The sequence below is a fragment of the Monodelphis domestica genome, chromosome 5 (genome assembly GCF_027887165.1).
Source record: "Monodelphis domestica isolate mMonDom1 chromosome 5, mMonDom1.pri, whole genome shotgun sequence".
Taxonomy (NCBI): Eukaryota; Metazoa; Chordata; class Mammalia; order Didelphimorphia; family Didelphidae; genus Monodelphis; species Monodelphis domestica.
The window spans coordinates 100,718,270-100,741,414 of record NC_077231.1 but is presented as its reverse complement, the minus strand read 5'-3'; the positions used below and the strand labels follow the sequence as shown (position 1 = coordinate 100,741,414).

General features: G+C 46.3%; 1 protein-coding gene and 1 long non-coding RNA gene across 3 annotated transcripts in view; one reads left to right on the top strand and one right to left on the bottom strand.

Annotated features, from left to right (window-relative positions):
* The first annotated feature begins 55 nt into the window (after window positions 1-55).
* On the top strand, window positions 56-1,671 carry LOC130454535 (uncharacterized). The gene is made up of 2 exons (XR_008912147.1): window positions 56-892; window positions 1,256-1,671. It is a non-coding gene; the product is annotated as an uncharacterized LOC130454535 (long non-coding RNA).
* Window positions 1,672-3,153: 1,482 nt separating this feature from the next.
* SH3BP1 (SH3 domain binding protein 1) overlaps window positions 3,154-23,145 on the bottom strand; it is a 32,371-nt gene continuing 12,379 nt past the window's right edge. For both annotated transcript variants that reach the window (XM_056798903.1, XM_056798902.1), the window contains 13 exons: window positions 19,473-19,549; window positions 17,418-17,553; window positions 16,818-16,886; window positions 16,457-16,547; window positions 13,563-13,708; window positions 12,556-12,667; window positions 11,649-11,730; window positions 11,003-11,083; window positions 10,715-10,831; window positions 10,075-10,172; window positions 7,223-7,358; window positions 5,491-5,588; window positions 3,154-4,083 (listed from right to left, as the gene is read on the bottom strand). In XM_056798903.1, the coding sequence (XP_056654881.1) occupies window positions 3,653-4,083; window positions 5,491-5,588; window positions 7,223-7,358; window positions 10,075-10,172; window positions 10,715-10,831; window positions 11,003-11,083; window positions 11,649-11,730; window positions 12,556-12,667; window positions 13,563-13,708; window positions 16,457-16,547; window positions 16,818-16,886; window positions 17,418-17,553; window positions 19,473-19,549 (1,674 nt within the window). In that variant the 3' untranslated portion in view covers window positions 3,154-3,652. The remainder of the gene's footprint in view (window positions 4,084-5,490; window positions 5,589-7,222; window positions 7,359-10,074; window positions 10,173-10,714; window positions 10,832-11,002; window positions 11,084-11,648; window positions 11,731-12,555; window positions 12,668-13,562; window positions 13,709-16,456; window positions 16,548-16,817; window positions 16,887-17,417; window positions 17,554-19,472; window positions 19,550-23,145) is intronic.

The window sequence follows — 23,145 nt, the reverse complement described above, 5'->3', positions numbered from 1 at the left end:
AGACAACTAGCCAATGGACGAATAGTTTCGCTCCACAACCTACACAGTTCTCGGGGCAGAAAGAGGCCAATGGGCGCTGAGCGTCGAAGTGGGTGGGGACACGGCTCGAAGTGACAGCCAATGAAAGAGCAAAGACACTACATACCCGAGGAAAGAGAACAATTGAGCCGAACAACAGGAAAACAGCCCAATGGGCTGAAAGCAGCACTTATCTGACCCCTCCAGCGAGGAGGCGGGACTAAAGCCAAAACTGATGGTAGAGATGACTAGTGGGCAACAAGCCCAACTTTGAGGGAGGGACAGCGTCTTTGGCCCAATTGTGGTGTCCCCGGGCTCTCCCTCTGGAAGCGGCCAAAGGGCACCGGGGTAGCGGAGAAGTCGGGGCTACAGCGTGAGGCGACGTCCAATGGGAATGTGTTTTTTTACGAATGCGAAGATTTACAAAAAATTTAACCAATCTCTGACTACTTTTCTGTCTCGGGGTGGGGGTGGAGGCTCGAGGTAGCAGCCAATGAACCGGGAGATTGGCGATGATGGCTGCTAGTTCGGAGTAAGAGCGGGGAAACTTGAAGGGAGTGAAGGGGTGGGACCGAATGGCAGAGTTGACCAATGGAGACTTAACAGTCTTCAGCCACTTCTTGAGGGTGAGCCTGAGAGGGCTGGGATTGATTTAGTCAATAAATACCTAGAGAGGATAAGAAGTGGCTTTATATGGAAAAGATGGGGTAGTGATGCCCCGACCAATCAGGAGCGAAAAAGAGGTGATTGCTACACTAAAGTCAGATTTTTCCCCCGAAAATTCTTTTGAGTGGGCAGGACCACGTGGCCGCTTCAGGGAAAGGAGGGGAGAAGATGACGTGTTCTTTTGCTCACATGGCTCCGGAGGCTGTGGGTAAGAGGCCAGATATTTGGGGTTTGGTTAGTTTTAAACCCCCTAACTTGGGGGACGAATACAGAGTCTGTAGTTAGGAGATGTTAGTTCAAATTCAGCCTCAGAAACTAGCAACTCATTTTATCCCGTTTGCCTCAGTTTCCCCATATGTAAATGAGCTGGAGAAGGAAATGGCCACCCTCTCCAGTATTTTTACTAAGAAAACTCCAAATGAATAGGAAAGGACCTGTTTGTACAAAAATATTTATAGCTGCTCTTCTTGTGGTGGCAAAGAATTGGAAACTAAAGGGATATTCCTCAATTGGGGAATGGCTGAACAAATTGTGGTATATGATGGTAATGGAATACTTTTGTGCTCTAAAGAATAATGAACAGGAGGATTTCAGAAAGAGCTGGAAAGACCTCCATGAACTGCGCAGAGTGAAATGAGCAGAACCAGGAAAATATGGTACACAGTAACTGCAATATTATGGAATGATCAATACAATGATCTAATATTGAGGAATTTATGAAAAAGAATGCTATCCATCTCCAGAGAAAGAACTGTTGGAGTAGAAATGCAGATGAAAACCTATGCTTTTTCTCTTGTTGTTTTGGGGTTTTGGTTCTATAAGATTATTCACTTACACAAATGAATAACATGGAAATATGTTTTATGTAAGAATATATATATAATGCAGATCAAATTGCTTGCCAGTTTGGGGAAGAAGAGGGAGATAAGATAAATTGTATAACTTTGGGAAATTTATTATTAAATTATTATTTTTATTGTTTGTTAATATTATGATTTACTGTTTATTATTAAATTATTGTTATTATTTATTATTAAATTATTAAAATTTTATTAAAATAATAAATTTTGTAAAAGAAAACCCAGATGGGGTCAGGAAGAGTCAGACACAACTGAAGGAATATAGACATAGAAATGTGCCAGGTACTGTGCTGAGAGGTGGAGATACAAATAGTAGTCATAATATATGTGTATTTCTGCCTCTGTCTTTCCACACAGACACATATTGTATATATTAGTGTATATATCCAGTGCGTAGGTATAAAAGGTAAGATAATAAGTCTCTCTATTTGTGTTGATATCCACATATACTATATGCATAAATTTATATGTATACATTTTGTGTATGTGTACATATACACACAAAAAGGTAAGGAGTCATGATGTCTATAAATCTGTGTACATACATTGTACATATGTGTATATGTGTACATATGCAGATACTCTAGAAGGTAGCCAGTGTCTATACTTGTGTGGATACATATACATACATTGTAGATATAAAAATGTGTGCATATCCATTGTATATGTATGTATATACACATACAAAAGGTATTAGTCGTGCATGTTTGTATATTTATGTTTGTATGTACGTATGCGCGTGCACACACCCACCCACAAAGAAAAGTAATAATGGGGCGGAGAGGTGGTTCAGTGAACAGAAAGCCAGTTCTAGAGACGGGAGGTCCTGGATTCAAATGTGGCCTCAGACACTTCCTGGCTGGGTGACCCTGGGCAAGTCACTTCACCCCCCATTGCTTAGCCCTGACCCCTCTTCTGCCTTGGAACCAATACACAGTATGAGATGGAAGATGAGGATTTTTATAAAAATATTTAACAAAGAAGAAAGGAAGTACTAGTTAGAATGTAACCTATATACTTGTGGGTACATATATACACACTGTATACTATGTTTCTGTGTGTGTATATATACAGAGAAAGGTAATCATCGTTATACAATGTGTCTTCTACAAACACACACAGAGACATTGAATAGAGGCAGTTAGGTGCTAACCTCGACAGCTTTGGACCTGGAAGCAGACGGCCTGAATTCAAACCAGGACCAGACACTAGCCGTGACCTTGAGCAAAACACTTGATCTCCATTTGCCTCAGTTTCCTGGACTGAAAAATGGGGGCAATAACCGTACCTACCTCGCAGGATGGTGGAGTGAGGATCAAGTGAAATAATGTTTGTAAAGCGCTTGGCAGCGTAGCGCCTGGTGCACAGGAGGCAGTATATAAATGTCAGTTACTGGTATTCACTGTCAGGAGACGGTGAGCTTCCCAGCAGAGGCTGTGTAATGCAGGCGTCTGTGAGCAGATGACCGCGGACCCTCCCCGCTTGGCTGAGACGAGGCGCCCTGACTTGGTTCCAGAATAAACCCGACCTTGAGCCACAGAAGCAGCCGCCCGCCCGCCTCTTTCTCAATAGTCACGTTTATTTGTAGGACAAAGGGGAAGCAGCCATGCTGAGTGTGCTCCAGTTTAATCCAAAATAATTTACAAGCCGTACCAAAAAAACACAAAACCCCCCCAAAACATTTCCAGGAAAGAAAAATAGCTGCTCTCTCAGTGAAGTCAAACTAAAGGCCCTCTCAGTTCCTCTTCTTTCCCTCCCTGCCCGGGGCCCGGCCAGGCAATGGGGAGGGAGGCCCTGGATGCCCAGATCCAGGCGCGTCCGAAGAAGAGGGAGACGGAAGGGGCCCGGGCTCCTCCTCAGCTCCCGAGGCAGGGGACCAGCCCAGCTGGAGCTAGGGCCAGAGGCACTTGTGTGTGGCTGGGAAATTTCCATCCTCTCTAGTGGGCAGTTAAAGGCTGAGTCACTGGAGCTCCCAGATGGGATGGGGGCAAGGGTGAGACCGAAGGAACAGAGGTCCCAGAGAACAGAAGGCGCAATGGGGGAGCGGATGGGCAGCGCACCATGAGGGGAGGAGGTGGCCGGCCATTGCTCGGTCGGCTGCTCCTGGCTTAGTCAGTCTCTGAGGCAAGAGTCCTAGGCCGGGGCTGCGGAGGAATGGTGACTCCTCCTTGGGCTGCACAGCTTCCCCCCTCAGAGCTTCTGGGCTCCCTGGGAACTTCCGTCTCAGCATCAGGGTTGAGGGCGGGGTTGGGGGAAGCAGGAGAGGGTCGGCTTAGGCGACGAACGGGCTGGGGAGGTTGAGGAGGCAATGGGGGTGGCACAGAGGGGGCCTTAATATTGCTGCCTGCCTGCCGACGGGGAAGGGCCCTGGGAGTAGCTGGACTCCCTGGAGTAGAGGTCTGGGCCTGGGGCTGAGGCTGGGGCTGGCACTGAGGTTGTCCTGGGGTTGGAGCTGAAGAGGGAAGGGTTGGGGGTGAAGATCGGGGATTTGAGACCTGGGGTGGAGGCACCATAGGTCTGGCAGGGGCTGGGCGTTTGGCTGTAGAGAAAGCGAGAGGGAAAGAGAGTTAGTTTAGGGATGCCAGATATGCCCACCCGACCCTTGACCTCGGTCTTGCCATCACTCGGGGCCCTGCTCCTCTAACACTTCCCTGACTATTCCAGTCCACTCCGGCCTGCCTCTCCCCTGGCTCAACACTAGTGATCTCTCCATACTCTAGCTCAATCTATAAGGACGCAGGGCCAAGAGGCTGCTGACCAGTTCAGGTCCTGGCTCTGAGAAAAACTTGATGTGGCCCATGTTTGTGTAGAAGGAGAGGCTTGGAGTATAATGCTGTTTAAGAGTCCCTCTCATTCTGTCTTCTAAAAGACTGCATCCTAAGGCATTTGATAGCGTGGACATTCCCTGTTCTAAGGTCTCTCCCAGCTCTGACATTCCCTGTTCTAAGGTCTCTCCCAGCTCTGCCATTCCCTGTTCTAAGCTCCCTCCCAGCCCTGACATTCCCTGTTCTAAGGTTCCTCCCAGCTCTGACATTCCCTGTTCTAAGTTCCTTCCCAGATCTGCCATTCCCTGTTCTAAGGTTCCTCCCAGCTCTGACATTCCCTGTTCTAAGTTCCTTCCCAGATCTGCCATTCCCTGTTCTAAGGTTCCTCCTAGCTCTGACATTCCCTGTTCTAAGTTCCTTCCCAGATCTGCCATTCCCTGTTCTAAGGTTCCTCCCAGCTCTGACATTCCCTGTTCTAAGTTCCTTCCCAGATCTGCCATTCCCTGTTCTAAGGTTCCTCCTAGCTCTGACATTCCCTGTTCTAAATTCCTTCCCAGCTCTGACATTCCCTGTTCTAAGTGTCTCCCAGCTCTGACATTCCCTGTTCTAAGTTCCTTCCCAGATCTGCCATTCCCTGTTCTAAGGTTCCTCCCAGCTCTGACATTCCCTGTTCTAAGGTCCCTCCCAGATCTGCCATTCCCTGTTCTAAAGTTCCTTCCAGCTCTGCCATTCCCTGTTCTAAGCTCCCTCCCAGCTCTGACATTCCCTGTTCTAAGTTCCTTCCCAGATCTGCCATTCCCTGTTCTAAGGTTCCTTCCAGCTCTGACATTCCCTGTTCTAAGCTCCCTCCCAGCTCTGCCATTCCCTGTTCTAAGCTCCCTCCCAGCTCTGACATTCCCTGTTCTAAGTTCCTTCCCAGATCTGCCATTCCCTGTTCTAAGGTTCCTCCCAGCTCATGCATTCCCTGTTCTAAGGTTCCTCCCATCTCTGACATCCCATTCTAAGGCCTCTTCTAGCTCTGATCTGCCAGCATCTTTTTCATTACATGATTCTTCCCTTTTATGATGGCCATGTTGTCTCTCTCCACAGAGACTAGGATTTGGACAAGATTTCAAGCCCCTGAGACTCTGACTTCTCTGGCACTCATTTCCCATGCCATGCCTGACCATAGGGAGACTCACTTTTTCGGGTTGTATCCTCGGCTGATCCAGAAACTTCTATGGGGTTCCTGCTGACCTTTGGGGAGGCAGGCCTTGGTGGAGGTTCAGACTCTACCTTGCTGAGGGATGAAGAGATAAATGGCAGTAAGAACCTCAGCCTGAGAGTCAGAGGCCCCAGGGGCAGCTTTCTAGGGCAGCTCCTAGACCCTAAGAGACTCCCTCCTCTCAGGATGAGGACTTTCTCAGGGACCAGTCATGTGAAGGATCACACTGCTGCCTTGTGGTCACGGTTAGAGAAGCGCCTTTGCCAGTGTCCAGCAGACCGGGGGACATTCAGTGACCTCATCTCAACTCTTTGGCAGGGGCCTGACAAAACCAAGCAAGCAAGCCTGCCTGGCCTGAGGGGAATGGAGGCAGAGAGAGGGAGATAGGAGTAAATGTGGGCAAATTCTGCACAATATAACAACTATAGCTCCCTCACAAAGGAATGGACTAGAAGTGAGTTCCTCATCAACCTAGGTGTTCAAAAGTCTGAGGGGATTCCTAGCCTAGATGGGAAGCAGTGGTGTCAAAAACCATAGGATTATATGTAAAACTAGAAAGAATTTCACATCTAGTTTAATCCTCTCATTTTATAGATGAGGAAACTGAGGCACAGTAATAGTTTTCCAAGCCTCAGGTTCTAGAATCCCAAAGCTTGGCCATGGCAAGGGGCTAGGACATCTCGATAACTCTATATTCCAGGCTCTTCTTGGAATCATTAGGTCAGAAGAAATCCCTTGTCCCTGGGCTACTTATCCTGGGTTTTCCTACCCAATTCCTCAAATCCTGGGAACCTGAAGTTGGAGAGCAAGGAAATATGCAGTCCATGGGGCCCCCAGCTGAGCCTGGGACCCAGGATTGAGATTGGACTAAATGGTCTAAATTCCCTTCTAGCCCTAAACTCTCTGATCCTACAATTATGTTAAGGTTGATGTCCTTCCTGAACTGTTCTCCCACTGTACGTAAATCTCCCAGTAGGTCTGGAACAATTCAGAATTATGGGTCTGCAACATCTGCTATCTACCACTGAGGCAGCTATTGGCACAGTGTATAGACTGTTGACCCCAGAATCAGGAAAACCTGAGTTCAAATCCAGCCTCAGACACTTTACTAGCTCTTTAACCTTGGACAAGTCATTTAACTGTTTGCCTTAGTTTCCTCAACTATAAAACAGGGAGAATAACAGCACCTTTCTTCCTGGATTGTCCTAAGGATCAAATTGTAAAGTGCTGAGCATAGAACCTGGCACATGGTAGGAGATATAGAAATGCTAGCTGCTCTTGGTATTATCATTACAAAGGAGAGAGGCTGGAGATGTCTGATGGCTTTCCTAAACTTATAAAACATAAGAGAGAGGGCAGCTAGGTAGCTCAGTGGATTGAGAGCCAGACCCAAAGACAGAAGGTCCTGGGTTCAAATCTGGCCTCAGACACTTCCCAGCTGTGTGACCCTGGGCAAGTCACTTAATGCCCATTGCCTAACCCTTTCCACTCTTCTGCCTTGGAACGGATATACAGCACAGAATCTAAGACGGAAGGTGAAGGTTGAAAAAAGCCCAAACAAACATAAGGAAGGCTTCACAAGGCCAGCCCTCCCTCCTTCCCTCCTGCCCCAGGAAGAATCCTCAGAACTGGAAGTGACCTGCTTCAACCTGTCAAAGACTTAAGCTGGGTGATCCCCTGAGGCCATTTTGGTGTCCCAAAGTTCTTACCCTTCCTTGGCTGCTGGAGAGGGTGCCGTGGCTGAAAATTCTTCTGATTTGGGACTGTCGGCCACCTTCTCTTGGGGGTGGGGTTGATACAGGGTAGTGGGGGGAGTGAATAAGCCCGAGACATTGAAGTCGATATCTGCAAAAGAAGAGGGGGGACTCCAAAGACTTGGGACACAGTCAACTGAACTGCATTCAAGTCAGCTTAATTCAGTGACTTCTGATGAGGCAGCTGCCATATGTCAAGGACTGCTTGGGCTGGTGTGGATGCAGAGGGAAAGTGACACAAATGCTTCCCTCCAGGAGCTTATGGTCCATCCCAGCCCCTCTCTCCCTTCATCGGCCATGAGTGAGAAACACTGCGTGCACTCTCAGACACCATCTATGTATGTGCGGGTGAATTTTGCTGAGTTGCCATTTTCCTTTTTTTTTTAAAGACCTTGTTACAAGGAATATCTCACAAAGCAGGAGAGGGTCCTTAATTTAGGGTTGGAAAGGGCATCAGAGGCCATTGAGTACAACCCACCCCTGTTTTACAGATGAGGAAGCTGAGGCCTAGGAAGGGAAAGGGACTTGCCCAAGGTCATCTAGTGTCAGGGATAGGATATATTCAGAAACAAATGTGATATAAAAATAAGACATTAGTAAAAAGTAAGATTTTTCTAAAAGTATTCGTTAAAATGGAAGCTCTTTGAGGGCAAGAAGTGTATCCTTAGCTCCTAGCCCAGGGTCTGGCACACTGATTAAAAATATAAAACAACAGCTCCCATTTCTCTAGTCCATTCAAATTTCTGTCTCTACCACCATGTGAAGTGAGCAGTACAGATATCATTATCCCCATTTTACAGAAGAAAAATTTGTGACTTAGAAAGGCGGTGACTAGCCAAGTGTCAGAGAGGAGACATAAACCAAGTCTTCTGATTCTCTTTGTCCCTTGCCCCGGCATAGCAAAGTCCAATGATTTCTTATCAGAAACCGATTTGGTTTGATTCATGGAAATGACATTGAAGAAAATGAAATATTCCTACCTGCTCTGCTATGATGAACTAAAGATCCTAGGCTTTACAGCCACATGTGTTGAGCATCCTGACAGTGGGGCATGTTTTTCCCTCCTAAAAACCATTCCCCTCTGTCTAGTATCAACTCTAAGACAGAAGAGCAGTAAAGGCTAGGCAATGGAGGTTAAGTGACTTGCCCAGGGTCTCACAGTTAAGAAGTATCTGAGACCATATTTGAATCCAAGACCTCTCCTCACTAGGACTGGCACTCTATCCACTAGGCCATCTACCTACCCCTGGGGCTTGTTTTTCTATTTGTATCCCAGGAAGCCCAATCCACAGTGAGTACTTCATAAATGGTTCTTTACACACGCCCTAACTCATTCATTCAGGCTTCTTGTGAGAACTGTTCATTGCATTTTACCCATTCTGTATTGGAGAGGGGCTTTGGGTCTTACATTTTTCTGTTCATTATTCCTATCTGGATATCACACCCTCCGCAGAGCTATTTCATGCAAAGGCTTTCTTTTTTCCTTTTCAGCTTACTGCTGAACACAGCTGCATTAATTTTGTTAGTGCCAAAGTCTTTCAATTTCATGAAACTGAAATGATCAGTTTCGTCTTTTGCCATCACCCCTCTTGCTTCTTTGATAAAGCATTCACCCCTTGAGCACGCCTTTTTACGCGGTTCTCTTCTTTCTCTTTAAAAAAAGTTACAGCCTTTAATATAAACATCATCCATGCATTTTGAGCTGATTTTATGGTTTATGGTTCAAGCTGTTTGTCTAAAGCGAATTTCTGCCAACCTGCTTGAGTCTTCTGAGTCTTCAGACTCTTTCTATTGTTCCAGAGGGAGGCTCAACATTGCGGAGGACTAGGGAAGGGGCAGAGCTTCCAGTAGGACCAACAGGGGAGCAGATTAGGTTCCAGGAGACAGGAAATGGCTGAAGAACCGTGTCCTTGCCACCACCTCCTCCCTGCTCCTGCCTTGAATCAGCCTACTTCTCTGACTCCCTCACATCTCTCCCTCTCTCTCTCTCTCTCTGTCTCTCTCTGTCTCTCTCTCTCTCTCTCTCTCTCTCTCTCTCTCTCTCTCTCTCTCTGTTTCTGTCTCTCTCTCTCTCTGTTTCTGTCTCTCTCTCTCTCTCTCTCTCTCTCTCTCTCATACACACACGTGTATGTACATACACACTCACACTCATACACAAACATGAATACAGACACAAAAATATGTATAGACAACCAAATACACAGACACACACAGAATGGGCAGTTTTGTTGTGAGAAGAAACCTGAAAACTGAGGGTGAGTTTGATAGAAGAGGGAGAGCCCAGTGGGTGGAGCAGCTCTGCCTAGCTCTAACTTCTGTTCCAAAGCCTCCTGATGAAGGGTGGCAGGGAGAGGAGAGGCTCCTTAGTTTCCAGAGCCAGAACTCTGGTGCTGGTCGGGGTGAGGGGGTTTATATGGGTGTGGCTGTCTGCAAGCGGTTTGACCGTGCCAGGCACTCCCTTCCCCCTAACACAGACACATCACTTTTTTTAAAATTACCCTTACCTTCCATCTTAGAATCAGTACTGTGTATTGGTTTCAAGGCAGAAGAGCAGTCAGGGCTAGGCAGTGGAGGTGAAGTGACTTGCCCAGGGTCACACAGTTGGGATGTGTCTGAGACCAGATTTGAACCCAGGACCTCCCTGTCTGATTCTCAATCCACTGAGCCACGCAGCTGCATCAGTTTTCCACTAAGAATAGGGCTCTGGGGTAGCTGGCAGGAGGCCCACACAGAGACACAGACATATACACGCACAAACACACATATAGGCATGCTCTTTCACACATACACAGAGAAGAAGACTTTACCTCCTGGGAAGAGAGTGTCTGAGTTCTGGATCAATGCCTCCACCACACCCACTACCTGGATAGAGGACACTGAGGCTGTGTCCAACTGAGCCTGGTCCCTGAGATGGGGAGAAAAGAGGTCATCATTAGCCCAGGGCTCCGAGCCTCAGCTTCTCTTCCCTCAGCCCTTCTTCTGTGACTTTCCAGCAAAGGGAGCTCCTGTGAACTTGACCCTTACCTGGCCCGCAAGGTTCATGGTGGGGAAGGCGCCTGAGCACATACTTGTCTGAAGAAACCCTTGACACCTGAGTTCAGTTCTGCCTTTGATCAAATACTCTCTCTGTTTCTAGCCTCCACTAAAGGCTTCCTTCCTCTGATGCCTTCCCATGGTCTGGAAGAGACTCTGGGTTCAGCAAGGCTCTAGCAGGTCCTACCAAGCTCAAATGCCAGCCCTGACATCCCCGTTCTCAGGACACGACCCCCAGCTCAGACATTCTAGGCTCAGACAGTCCATATTCTAAGGCCCCTGCCAGCCCTGGGATTCCCTGTTCTAAGGCCCCTCCCAGTCCTGACAGTCCACATTCCAGTATCTTTTGCTACGGCCCCTCCCAGTCCAGGTACTCCTTTCTAGGCCTAAGGTTCCTGGGTTCTGGGCTCCTACCCATCCCTCGTGGGGGGCCACAGCAGGTTGGGCCCCAGGACAATGGCGATGTTGCTTGGAGTCATCTTGTTCACCTCTTGCTCTTTGGCCAGCCTGGCTAGGAACTTGATCAAGTACCTGGGGAGGAGAGGAGAGGAGAGTCAGGAGAAGGAGCCTGCAGTGTTCTGGGGCTCCTCGTCCTCAGGCTCTGAATGGGCCTCTCTGAAGCCCACCTCCCTCTCCTATCTCCCTCTTATCCCCCACTCAGGAGATCCAGATTGGGTCACCGGACTGCACTGCGGGACCCACCTCAGGTTGTTGAGATTCTCCTTGGGCAGTTTCCCACAGACTTCTCGGAGACCCTCAAGTCGGGCCATTGGCTCCTTCAGACTGGAAATGGGGAAAGAAGGAATTCAAATTGGAAAAGTCCATGGGATTTGGGATGAGGAACAAACAACTGGGAAGGAAAGGTCTCCAACTTTCTCATTCATTTTCTTTTCTCTTCTTTTTTAAGCCCCTATCTTCTGTCTTCAAATTGGTACTACATATTTGTTCCAAGGCAGAAGAGCAGGAAGGGCTAGGCGGTGGGAGTTAAGTGACTTGCCCAGGGTCACATAGCTAGGAAGTGTCTTAGGCCAGATTTGAACCCAGGACCTCCTATCTCTAGGACTGGTTCCTTATCCACTGAGCCACCTACCTGCCTCTGTTCATTTTTATGAGCTTTTTTCATTTTTTTTTCATTTTTAATTTTCATATATGAAGGGACTTGGAGGCCACTGAGGCTCATCTTCCCCATCAGTGGCTCAGAGTGGATAAGCAACTTCCCCAGACACTAAGTGTCTGAGGTAAGACTTGAACCCAGATCTTCCTGACTGTAAATCTAATATTCTAACCACTCCCCCACAGTGCTTCCCACCACCCACTCTGCCTCACTTGACTTTCTGCCCTCACTCACTTGGCAGCTCTCATCCAATCTTCATAGAGCTCAAATGTCATAAGAGGCTCAGGAAGCTCTCGGAGGTAGGACTTGAGGGCCCCTGGAGAAAGGAGGAGGGAAATGAGAGGTGACTTCATTCCTATGACCAAATTCTCTTCCCAGCACAGCCTTCCCAGCTTGGACCCACTCAAAACACAATGGTGAAGACTAATACCTCCTGAAGCCCCTTGGTCCCATCCTCATCTAAACCTGACACCCTCACTGGCATTTTGACAGAAAAATGCTTCATCCAAAGGAATGAAACATGAATGGTTGAATCATACCAGCAAGTGAAATATTTTCCAGGACAGAAAAGCTACCAAATCAATGTTAAAAAAAAATCTTGATTTGATGCTTCCTCCAGAACAGCATTCTGCCCCAAATGTGACACATCCTGTAGGGGTTGGTTGCTTTGTTGGTTAGTTTTGCCAAACTCCACTTCCTCTCCCCACTCTGCCTTTCTTTGTTGTTTTTTGTAATAAGGGATGTTTCAAGGGTGGGGGAGGGGATGGATATTCCGGGAAATGAAAGTGACATAAAAGCTAAAGGGACCAAAAAAATAAAAGAAAAAGAAAAGAAGAAAGGAGGGAAGGAGGGAAGAAGAGAGGAAAGAATAAAAAAGAACAATGTGAAAAACAGGAGAAAGAGGACAGAAAAATGAAAGAAGAGAGGAGACAGAAAAGGAAAGTAGGAAGAAAGGAAAATAATTGGAAGGAAGGAAGGAAAGAGGGAAGGAGGGAAGGAAGGAAAGAGAGTGAAGGAAAGAAAGAAGGAAGGAAGGAATGGCTAAAAGGAGGAAGGAAGAGGAAAGAAAAATAAAACACAAAGAAAAGCAAGCATGTGCCCAGCCAATCCTCATGCCCAGCCCAGTCTGGGGCCCTGGTACCAGCAACAGCATGAGGGTCAGAGCAGAATTCCTCCAGGCTGCTGGGATTGAGAGCCATTGTCTGCTTCAGTTTCTTGAGCACGGAGGCCCCTGCTGCCAGGCGGAAGAGGCCCTAGGGAAATGGAAGGCCATTGTTGTGGAGGGCTGCCCATTGAGGCAAAGAGGTCAAGGAGAAGAGAGGCTTGTGGGTGGCAGAGTCCCCACAAAGGTCGGAGGAAGAGAAGAAGGGATGGATAATGGGAAGAAGGGAGTCTAGGTAAGGGGATGGGACTAGCTGCCAAGGAGGACAAGGAGAGAGGAAGCAAGACAGACCCTAGACACCTTGGACTCCCTGCTCCAAGAAGGGCAGCCTCTCTCTCCAATCTCAAGACTCTGAAGTTGGAATGTTCCTTCCAACCATGCCATCTAACATCATGCATCCAGGAAAAGACCCGATACACTTATTCACACTAAGGTAGACATGACTGATTGTGGCTTAGCCCACCTTAGGAGCATTTGTGTTATTAGCAAACTGTGTTCTTAGCCTGCAGATCTTCCTGATAGAATTCCCACCCCTAGTGATAAGCCAGAAGTGGGCAAAGGTGGCCCATTTCAGTAGCAGGAGAGGCCCAGTTTTTAGTACCTGCCCTGTCATTAATCTGCTGTGTGACCCTGACCAAATCATCTGACCTCTCAGGGCACCTTACCTGGGACACATAAGCCCTGGCCTGCCTCTCTCATAGGGTTGTTGAGAGATGTATGTGAAAGTCCTTAGCAAACATACCAGCTGGGTTTGAATCCCAGCTCTGCCACAACTCACTATCTACAGTATTAGGCATTTCCCTTCTCCAGGCCTCAGTTTCCCCATCTGTAAAATGTGAAGGCTGGATGAACCAGTCTCTAAACTCTCCTCCTACAATCCCCTATAGCCAAGTGGGCTAGGTAGCCTTACTTTGCCACCTGGGAGGATGCTTTCACCAGCCTTCTGGGTATAGGCTGGGTCCTGTGGGAGCCCTTCTTCCTCCTACCTCTTCCTTCATGCCTTCAGACAGAAGCATCAACACACAGGCCTCCAGAGGCAAGGCAATGTCCCGGCCCATTTCCTGGAGATGGGTCTTCAGGGCCACCCCAAACACTTGGGTGGAGGGAGCATCTGACAGCCGGCTGCTGCTATCTGTGTGGGGAGGAGGAAATCAGATGGGATGAAGAGAGAATTGCCCCTCCTTGGAAAGAACAGCCATGGAGGCAAGACATGAGCCTGAAAAGATGCTTCAGCTACTCTCCATTTGTCATTTCTAAGCCCTTAGATGACCCTCCCAGCCTTCCTTCTTCCCAGCTCAGCTCAGGAATCCCCTCTTAGATGGGAACTCATGCTATGGAAAGCATGCTGGACTTGGGATCAGAAGGTCTAGGTTCAAATCATGCCTCTGTCCTTATGATCTGTACCACTGTGGGTCTCTGTTCCTCACTTCCTCTTCTGTAAAATGAGACGGTCAAACTAGCTGACCTCAGAAGTCCCTTCCAGATCCATATCCAGGTCCCTGTCAGCATATATAGGAGAAAACTCTGTCCTTCCTTCTCATTAGTCTCAAAGGAGCAGATTTTCTTCTTTTTCCAATGGGAGGGAAACAGGAATTTGTGAAAGCAAAAGGTGGTGGATTGGAAACTTTTCCATTAAAAGCATACATAGGGGCAGCTGGGTGGCTCAGTGGATTGAGAGCCAGGTCTAGATGGGAGGTTCTGGGTTTAAATCTGGCCCCAGACACTTCCCAGCTGTGTGACCCTGGACAAGTCACTTAACCCCCATTGCCTAGCCCTCACCACTCTTCTGCCTTGGAACCAATACACAGTATTGATTCCAAGACGGATAGGAAGGTGAGGGTTGAAAAACAAACAAAACAAAAACAAAAAACTGCATACATACAGAAGGGCAACTAGATGACTTAGGGAATAAAGAGTTATGTTTGAAGATGGGAGGTCCTGGGTTCAAATGTGATCTCAGACACTAACTAGCAGTGTGATCCTGGCCATGTCACTTAACTCCAACCCACCTGGCCCTTACTGCTCTTCTACCTTGGATCAAATACTTAGTATTGATTCTAAGATGGAAGATAAGGGTTTACAAAACATTCTCTCTTCCCCCTCCCCCACTCCCCTCCACCCAGGATTCAGAAGCAGTAGATATGACTTTGAATCCTGGCTTCACTGTGGGATGCTGGGCAAGTTATTTGCCCATCCTAAACCTCAGTTTCTCTATTTGTCAATTGGGAGGGAGAGAGGAGCCATCCTGTTTTCCCAAGCACACTGACTGGCAAAAACTTGTAGACACTTTACAGAAGCTTATTGGATTGGAGGGAGTTGGACTAAATGATCTCTAATTCTAAATTCACTCTAATCTCTTAGTTAATCGTGTTTACATTAGACAGGACTAAAGCTTCAAAAGTCTGGAGGTGGGAGGTGGTGGGGAGAGGTGGCGAAGTTTTCCTTATTCATCATTCTCCACTTCAACCACCCCACCCCAACGCCCTTTAAATCCCTCTTGCCCAACACCCATTGCTTCTAGGAGGCAGTGACCCAAACCAGAGCCATTCCCCCCTCCGCCCCCAACCACCAGGGAGCCTGGTTCTTCCTTTCCTCCATCAGGGATGTGTGTAAACTTTCTGGAAATCTGGAAGCCCCTGGGGGGCAGGTGGAGAATGGATGGCAAATTCAGTTGAAGTTTGAGTAGACCTTTGGAACACCCTGCATATCCAATCCAGGTTTGGTACTGGATGTTGCTGTTCTTTCGGCATCTGTGTAGGTCTGAACTCACTTTGTTCATTCAGAAACAAAAGAGATCACAGAATTTTTCCTTCCGTGTCTGTAGCATTTACAAAAACGTTTCCTCTGGATGTCTTCTGTGTTGCCTTTAATCTCGCAGTAAAATATAAGCTGCTCCAGGGCAAGGACTGCTCTCATTTTTATCTGTTTCCAGCACCTAGGACAGAGCCTGGCCACCAGGGTGCTCATGGTCCCTCCCCAAATTCAACAATTTGATTCAGTGGGGCAGTTCGGTGGCTCAGTGGATAGAAAGCCAGGCCTAGAAATCGGAAGTCCTGAGTTCAATTCTGGCCTCAGACCCTTCCTAGCACCCTTGCCCAGGGTGACCCTGGCCAAGTCACTTAACCCCACTGCCTAGCCCTTACCTCTCTTCTGCCTTGGAATCCCTACTTAGCATGAATTCTAAATTAGAAAAGAAGGGGTTAAAAAAAAAGAGACTGCTCTGGTGACAAAGGTGATCTAGGCCCTGCCCTGGAACAGCTGTGAGCTAGTCAGATCAGGTGCCATTATGATGCTTTTCCACATGATATCTGCCATCTGAAGCCAGACTTGGTTGGCACTTGGGTTAATTCTGCTCCACTTCCCCTCCCCCATTTGATTCTTTATTATAGAGGCTGTCTGGGTCTCTCAGGGAGCAGGAGGAAGGAAAGCTATATTGGGAAATACTGAGAGTCCCTAATTTTAGTGCAGTTTGAAAAGAAACACTAGCACTAAAATGTGAAACGATACAAAGAAGTCAAAATGTTTAAATGAAAAAAGAACACGTGCTCCAGATCATAGGGTCCTCTTGGAGACCAGCTAGCAGAAGCCCTCTCATTTTACAGATGAGGAAACTGAGGCCTAGGGCATTTGACCAAGGACGCAGACAATATTAGTTATAAGAAAGTGTGTTTGAACCCAGCTCCTGGTTCTCCAGAGCCAGCGCTTGTTCTGTTCTGCTGAGGGGACATCGAGGCTAGACTGGGAAGTGACTTGGCTGATGTCACAGAGGCTTTAAAAGGAGGTTAAAGTCTGGAGCTCCCCATTAAATCCAGATGTCTTTGGCAGGACTGGGCCGCCAGGCCTGGAGGGAGCTGTCCATCCCTCTATCACCAGCACCTACCTGAGTGGCCATGACTCTCCTTCAGCTCAGCCAAGGCTGTGTCCAATGAGCTTAAAGACTTTCGGTGGTAATTGGCCTGCAGCTCCAGCAGCTGTTCAAGAAGAACAAGGTGAGGGCAGTGTGGGGAGTCTTGGGGGCCAAGAAGTCGGGGATTCCAGGGTCTGATCTCCTCCCTCACCTCTCCCAAGCCCCCCCTGGTGGAGGAGCTCCATCAGTGCAGAAAGAGGCTCACTGTCCCCCTGCTGGGAGGTGGGAAGCTAGGAGAGACTCTCCTTCTCCTTCCTCCTTCAATTGGGGAGGCCTGGGTCGCCCCCCCCATTCTGGCCATACCCCCTGGAGAAGGACTCCTGGAGTCTCTTACATTGATGAAGTGGTTGGCGTAGCTGTCTTCCTTCGTAGCAAAGTGATAGAGATCCGACAGATACTCATCCTGGAAGAGATGTAGCAGGGCTCCAAATGGCTCTGGGGTCAGCCCCTAGCTTTCCTCCCCACCCCCCAAGCCTGTCCTCCTGGGCTTGCTTCTAGTTTGGGACAGGGATGACAGCCCAGAAGGATCCCTCCTCCCCAGCACAATACGAGCTCTCGGAAGACAGCCACCGCTGCTTTGTTCTGGTTTTTCCATTCCCAGCACCTAATAGTGGGCCAGGCGTACCATAGGCACCAGATATGTGTTAGCCAAACTGAACTGAACTCGCAGGGCCGCCGACATATCCTTGGCTACTTACTCGCCACGGGACCATGGGACCGTTCCTTTTTAGCTGCCAACTGTTTTTAAGTTGATATTTTTATAATTGCATTTCAATAAAATTCATTCCTTATTAGCTTTCAGTCAGAGCAAAAATTATTATTGATATCACACAGGAGAAACTGAGACTCAGAGATGAGCCACGACTTGCCCATAGTGAGATCTGTCTCCATTAGCTCCCTGTCCAGAATCATGGAACCAGAGAATTCCACTCACCTTGGACTGCTCTACCTTCCTCTTTAGTTCTTCCTCCTCTTCCTTCAGGGTCTCCAGCTTATTGGTTGTGGCATTATGACCCCCAGGGCCCCCTATACCTGGTCCAAGGCTTGAAGTTTTGGCCATCTGACTGAGCCTGGAGAAGGGTCAGGGGGAAAAAGCCACAATGCCCGAGTCAGGGTTCCTGGCAGCTCTTACGTAAATTAGCTGGCTAGAGTATTCCCTTGGCCAGGAAAGGGATGTACACATACATGGCCCCTGTGGCCTCTGGGAAGCACAGCCTCGTTTGAGCCTTTCCTCAGGGGTCACAGAAAACCTGGCCAACCAGTTCACTCAACACCCAAAGCTCCCATACACAAAGTGTGCAAAAAAAAGTGCCTTGTCAAAAGCACAGGACATAGGCATGAATATGTGCCCACCATCTCTCTCCCTCTCCCTCTGTCTGTCTCTCTCTCTGTCTGTCTGTCTGTCTCTGTGTCTCTATCTCTTTCCCTCTCTGTGTCTCTCTTTCTTTCCCTCTTCCTCTGTGTCTGTGTCTGTGTGTTTGTCTCTGTCTCTGTCTCTCTCATGCACACACACACACACACACATGGCAATGATAACAGCATCCTCTCAAACATCTTATATTTTAAGCATAGTATGGCTGGAGAGGTTTCCCACAGAAGCCTCCCAGGTTTAATTGCTGTGTGACTTTGAGCAAACAATTAACCTCTCTGAGCTTCTTTATCTATAAATGGGGATAAAAAGGTGCCTTCTCTCCTCTTCCTCCAGCCCTCCACCCCTACCCCCACATGCCTATCTAAGACTGCTGTCAGACCTTTAAAGCTACACAAGTGTTGTCTGCTGGGAAGGGCATTTTGGAGTTTACAAAGCTAAATCCTGCTCCCTAAGTCTATGGAATTAGCCTTGATAAGTTATACCCACCCAATATCCCTAGGAGTGATGTGAAGACCCCAAAAAGTGTTGAGTTAGCCTTCTAAGGTGATAGAAACAGAGGCTATAGCTATTTTTGTTATAACTGTCATTGTTTTAAAGAGGAGGGAACTGAGGCTTAGAGAGAGGAAATGATCTTTTTAGGGTCACATAGTTAGGAAGTTGTAGAGCCTAGAACTGCACCTTGGGTCTTCTAGCTCAAAATTCAAGGCCTTTGTACCCATGGCACCTTCAATGTGGCTATTCATAGTACATGTGTATGCACAGAAACAGTTGTGTGCATGTGCCCACCGTGTGAGTACACCCATGGCTGCAGCACATGCTCTTACTTGTGCACACATGTAGAAGCATGTATCATCAACAACACATACGTGATATGCTAACATATACACATCTGCACAAACACTAACAGATTTTTATATAATCACACACCAAACAAGCTCACATCCATGAGCATCTAAGAACATGCTTGGGTATATAAAGAAAGAGGGAAAGAGGGAAAGAAAGAAAGAAAGAGAGAGAGAGAGAGAGAAAGAGGGAAAGAAAGAGAGAAAGAGGGAAAGAGAGAGAGAAAGAGAGAAAGAAAGAAAGAAAGAAAGAAAGAAAGAAAGAAAGAAAGAAAGAAAGAAAGAAAGAAAGAAAGAAAGAAAGAAAGAAAAGAAGGAAGGAAGGGAGAAAGGAAGAAAGGGAGGAAGGAAGGAAAAGAAAGAAATGAGGGAGGGAAGGAAGGAAAGAAATATATATATATATATATATATATATATGCACAGAGCTAATCATGCATCCTCACAGTATACACATGGGTACATGTGTGCAGGGAAGGCTGTACACACAATTAAAATGCTTTGCCCTTTGACTAGGAAGGTAACCCTACTGCTATCAGAAGAACAGATCCTTGGTGTTGGATGGGTGGCCTCCCCATGATTCCTCCAGTCAGAGGGTGGGGTGTTGAGATGACCAGGGTAGGATCAAGGGTATGGCCTGCAGCTGGGAAACAGAGCAAAGTGAGCTGGGAGAGGAGACCTCGCTTAGATTCCAAAGCCAGCCTGGCTTAGATTCCAAAGAAGCACAGCCTGGAATAAATCATCTTGTTTTGTTTAAGTACAAATTCCACTCACTCACCTGCATTTCAAGGCATTCCAGTCCAATACCAATTTCTGAAGGGTTTTTTTGTGCTTGAGAATGGATGGGAGCTCCTCCTAGTAGGGCAGACAAAAGGCATACGTGGTCAAAGTCAGGGTGGGGAAGTAGCTTTTGGGCCAAACCTTCAGATGTTTTTCACAAAAGAGGAAACTTGGGACCAGAGAAAGTAAGTGATTTTCCCAAGGATACACAGAAAGGAAGTGATGGGAGTCAGGATTTGAACACTGGCCTTCTGATTTCCTGCCTCCTAGGCAATGGCAACTTTACTAAAATTATTTCTATCTCAATTTGTTTCTCTGCTGATTCTTTGGGGTTTTCTAAGTATATCATCCAGTTATCAGAAAACAGAGAATTTTGTCTCCATCTTTCTAATGTCTTTGATTTTTCTTTTTTTAAAGTATTGACTTCTTTTGTCTTTAAATCATTCTGATTTCTGAATATAGGAGATATGAAATTGTCTCACCCTTCCCTTACTTAGTGAGCCATTCTTTGTAGCAAAAGAGTAAAAAAAAGAGACAAGTAAACACAGAATAGTATACATGTCAGACCTTTGGGAGGGGAAAGGCTTTAAAACCAAGCAAGATATAGAAAGAATCACAAAATGTAAAATAAATAATTTTGACTACATCAAACTAAAAAGCTTTTGTACAAACAAAACCAATATAACTAAAATCAGAAGGGAAACAACAAATTGGGAAAAAATCTTCATAGAAACCTCTGACAAAGGTTTAATTACTCATATTTATAAAGAGCTAAATCAATTGTACAAAAAATCAAGCCATTCTCCAATTGATAAATGGGCAAGGGAAATGGATAGGCAGTTCTCAGATAAAGAAATCAAAACTATTAACAAGCACATGAAGAAGTGTTCTACATCTCTTATAATCAGAGAGATGCAAATCAAAACAACTCTGAGGTATCACCTCACACCTAGCAGATTGGCTAACATAACAGCAAAGGAAAGTAATGAATGCTGGAGGGGATGTGGCAAAATAGGGACATTAATTCATTGCTGGTGGAGCTGTGAACTGATCCAACCATTCTGGAGGGCAATTTGGAACTATGCCCAAAGGGTGCTAAAAGAATATCTACCCTTTGACCCAGCCATAGCACTGCTGGGTCTGTACCCCAAAGAGATAATGGACACAAAGACTTGTACAAAAATATTCATAGCTGCGCTCTTTGTGGTGGCCCAAAACTGGAAAATGAGGGGATGCCCATCAATTGGGGAATGGCTGAACAAACTGTGGTATATGTTGGTGATGGAATACTATTGTGCTCAAAGGAATAATAAAGTGGAGGAGTTCCATGGAGACTGGAACAACCTCCAGGAAGTGATGCAGAGCGAGAGGAGCAGAACCAGGAGAACATTGTACACAGAGACTAATACACTGTGGTATCATCGAACGTAATGGACTTCTCCATTAGTGGCGGTGTAATGTCCCTGAACAACTTGCAGGGACCCAGGAGAAAAAAACACCATTCATAAGCAAAGGATAAACTATGGGAGTGGAAACACCGAGAAAAAGCAACTGCCTGAATACAGAGGTTGAGGGGACATGACAGAGGAGAGACTCTAAATGAACACTCTAATGCAAATACTATCAACAAAGCAATGGGTTCAAATCAAGAAAACATCTAATGCCCAGTGGACTTACGCGTCGGCTATGGGGGGTGAAGGGGAGGAAAAGAAAATGATCTATGTCTTTAACGAATAATGCTTGGAAATGATCAAATAAAATATATTAAAAAAAAAAAGAGAGAGACAAAAATAGTTGAACAACACCAACCAACATGTCAACCAAGTCAGACTATATATAGCCAGGCCCACATTTCCTGTCCCTTCAAAGAAGGGAGGGAAATGCTTTGCTTCATCTCTTCTTTGGGATCAAGCTGGTTCATTATAGTTACATAATGCTCATTTTGGGCCCTTTTTTTCCTCAGTTTACCTCATTTTGGTCATTGTACCTGTTGTTTTCATAGGTCCGATTATTCACTCTCCTTATATCAGTTCATATAAATCTGGCTCCTCTGAATTCTTCCTGCCCATCATTTCCTATGGCATGGCATGGCAGTATTTCATTATATTTGAGTGTCAAAGTTTGTTCAGAGATCCTTCCGTAGAAGTTGGGAGGAAAAGAAGAATCTTTCCTTGGTTTCCAATTCCTTTCTACTACAAAAAGTACTGTTATGAATATTTTAGGTGAATGCAGACAAAGCCTTACTACAGCATTGATATTCTTGGGGTACATAACCTAACTGCTTTCTGGATCAAAGTACTAAGAGGTTTACAAAGAGCTTTATATTCTCATTTGAACTTCACAGCTACCCTAAGAGATAGGTGCTATTATTATCCCCATTTCACAGATGAGGAAACTAAGATAGACAGAGATTAAGTGACTGGTCCAAGGTCACCTAGCTAGTAAGTGCCTGAGAGTGGATTTGAACTCAGGTCTTTCTGACTCCAGGTCTAGCATTCTACCCAATATACCATCCAAACACTTTCCAAGATCAATAACACATTGTTTATTTGAATGTTTAAAGTTCTAACAATGGTGTGTGATAGCACTGTCTTCCACAAGCCTTCCAATATGGATTATTCCTATCTTTGCCCATTTCCTGGGAGGGGGTGAGACAGCAGCTATTTTAATTTGCATTTCTCCTATTAGTAATTTCTAGGAGTCCTTCATATGGTTTAGTAGTTGCATGGTCTTCTTCCTTAGACAATGATGATGTATCTTTTGGAGAATGGCTCTTAGTCATATATTTTTATTCATTCTCTATATATCTTAGATATCAGACTCTTGACAGAGATTCAAAGGTTTGTTGTGCTTTTTTTGTCTACCAATCAACAACTTTCCCTCTTAAGCTAGTCCCACTGATTTTGTTTACTCAAAAGCTTTTTCAAGTGGTGATCACATCTTTCCCCTGAGCCATAACTGTGAAGGATACCTGATCTGGCTCTGCTCTAGTTGTTTTCTAGGATGACTTTTGATATTCAGATCATTTTGAGCTTATTTTTTATTTTTATTTATTTATTCTTTAACCCTGTCTTAGAATCAATACTATGTATTTTTCCAAGGCAGAAGAATGGTTGAGGGTTAGGTAATGGGGACTAAGTGACTTGCCCAGGGTCACACAGCTAGGAAGTGTCTGAGGCCACATTTACTCCCAGGGCCTCCTGTCTCTGGGCCTGGCTGTGGGGAAAATTGCTGAGAAAGTGTTTGGAATGTTGGAGAGAGGACTGATTGACAACAATGACAGTGGAGGGGGAGGGGAGAGACTTGGGAGAGTGACAGTTGCTCTGGCAAGGGCCTGGCTCTTAAACCACTGAGCTACTCTTCTGTCCCCATTTTTAATTTTTTTCTAAACTCTTACCTTCTGTCTTAGAATTAAGTATCAGTTTCAAGGCAGATGAGCAGTAAGGGCTAGGCAATGAGGGATAAGTGACTTGCCCAGAGTCACCCAGCTAGGAAGTGTTTTGAACCCAGGACCTTCTTTCCCTATGCCTGACTCTCTATCCACTGAGCTGTCTGACTGCCCCTCATTTTGAACTTATTGTGATATACATTTAACACATAGCTCTAAACCCAATTTCTACCAGATTGCTTTCCAGTTTCCTGAATAAATGGGAGAGTCTTTCCCAAGTAAT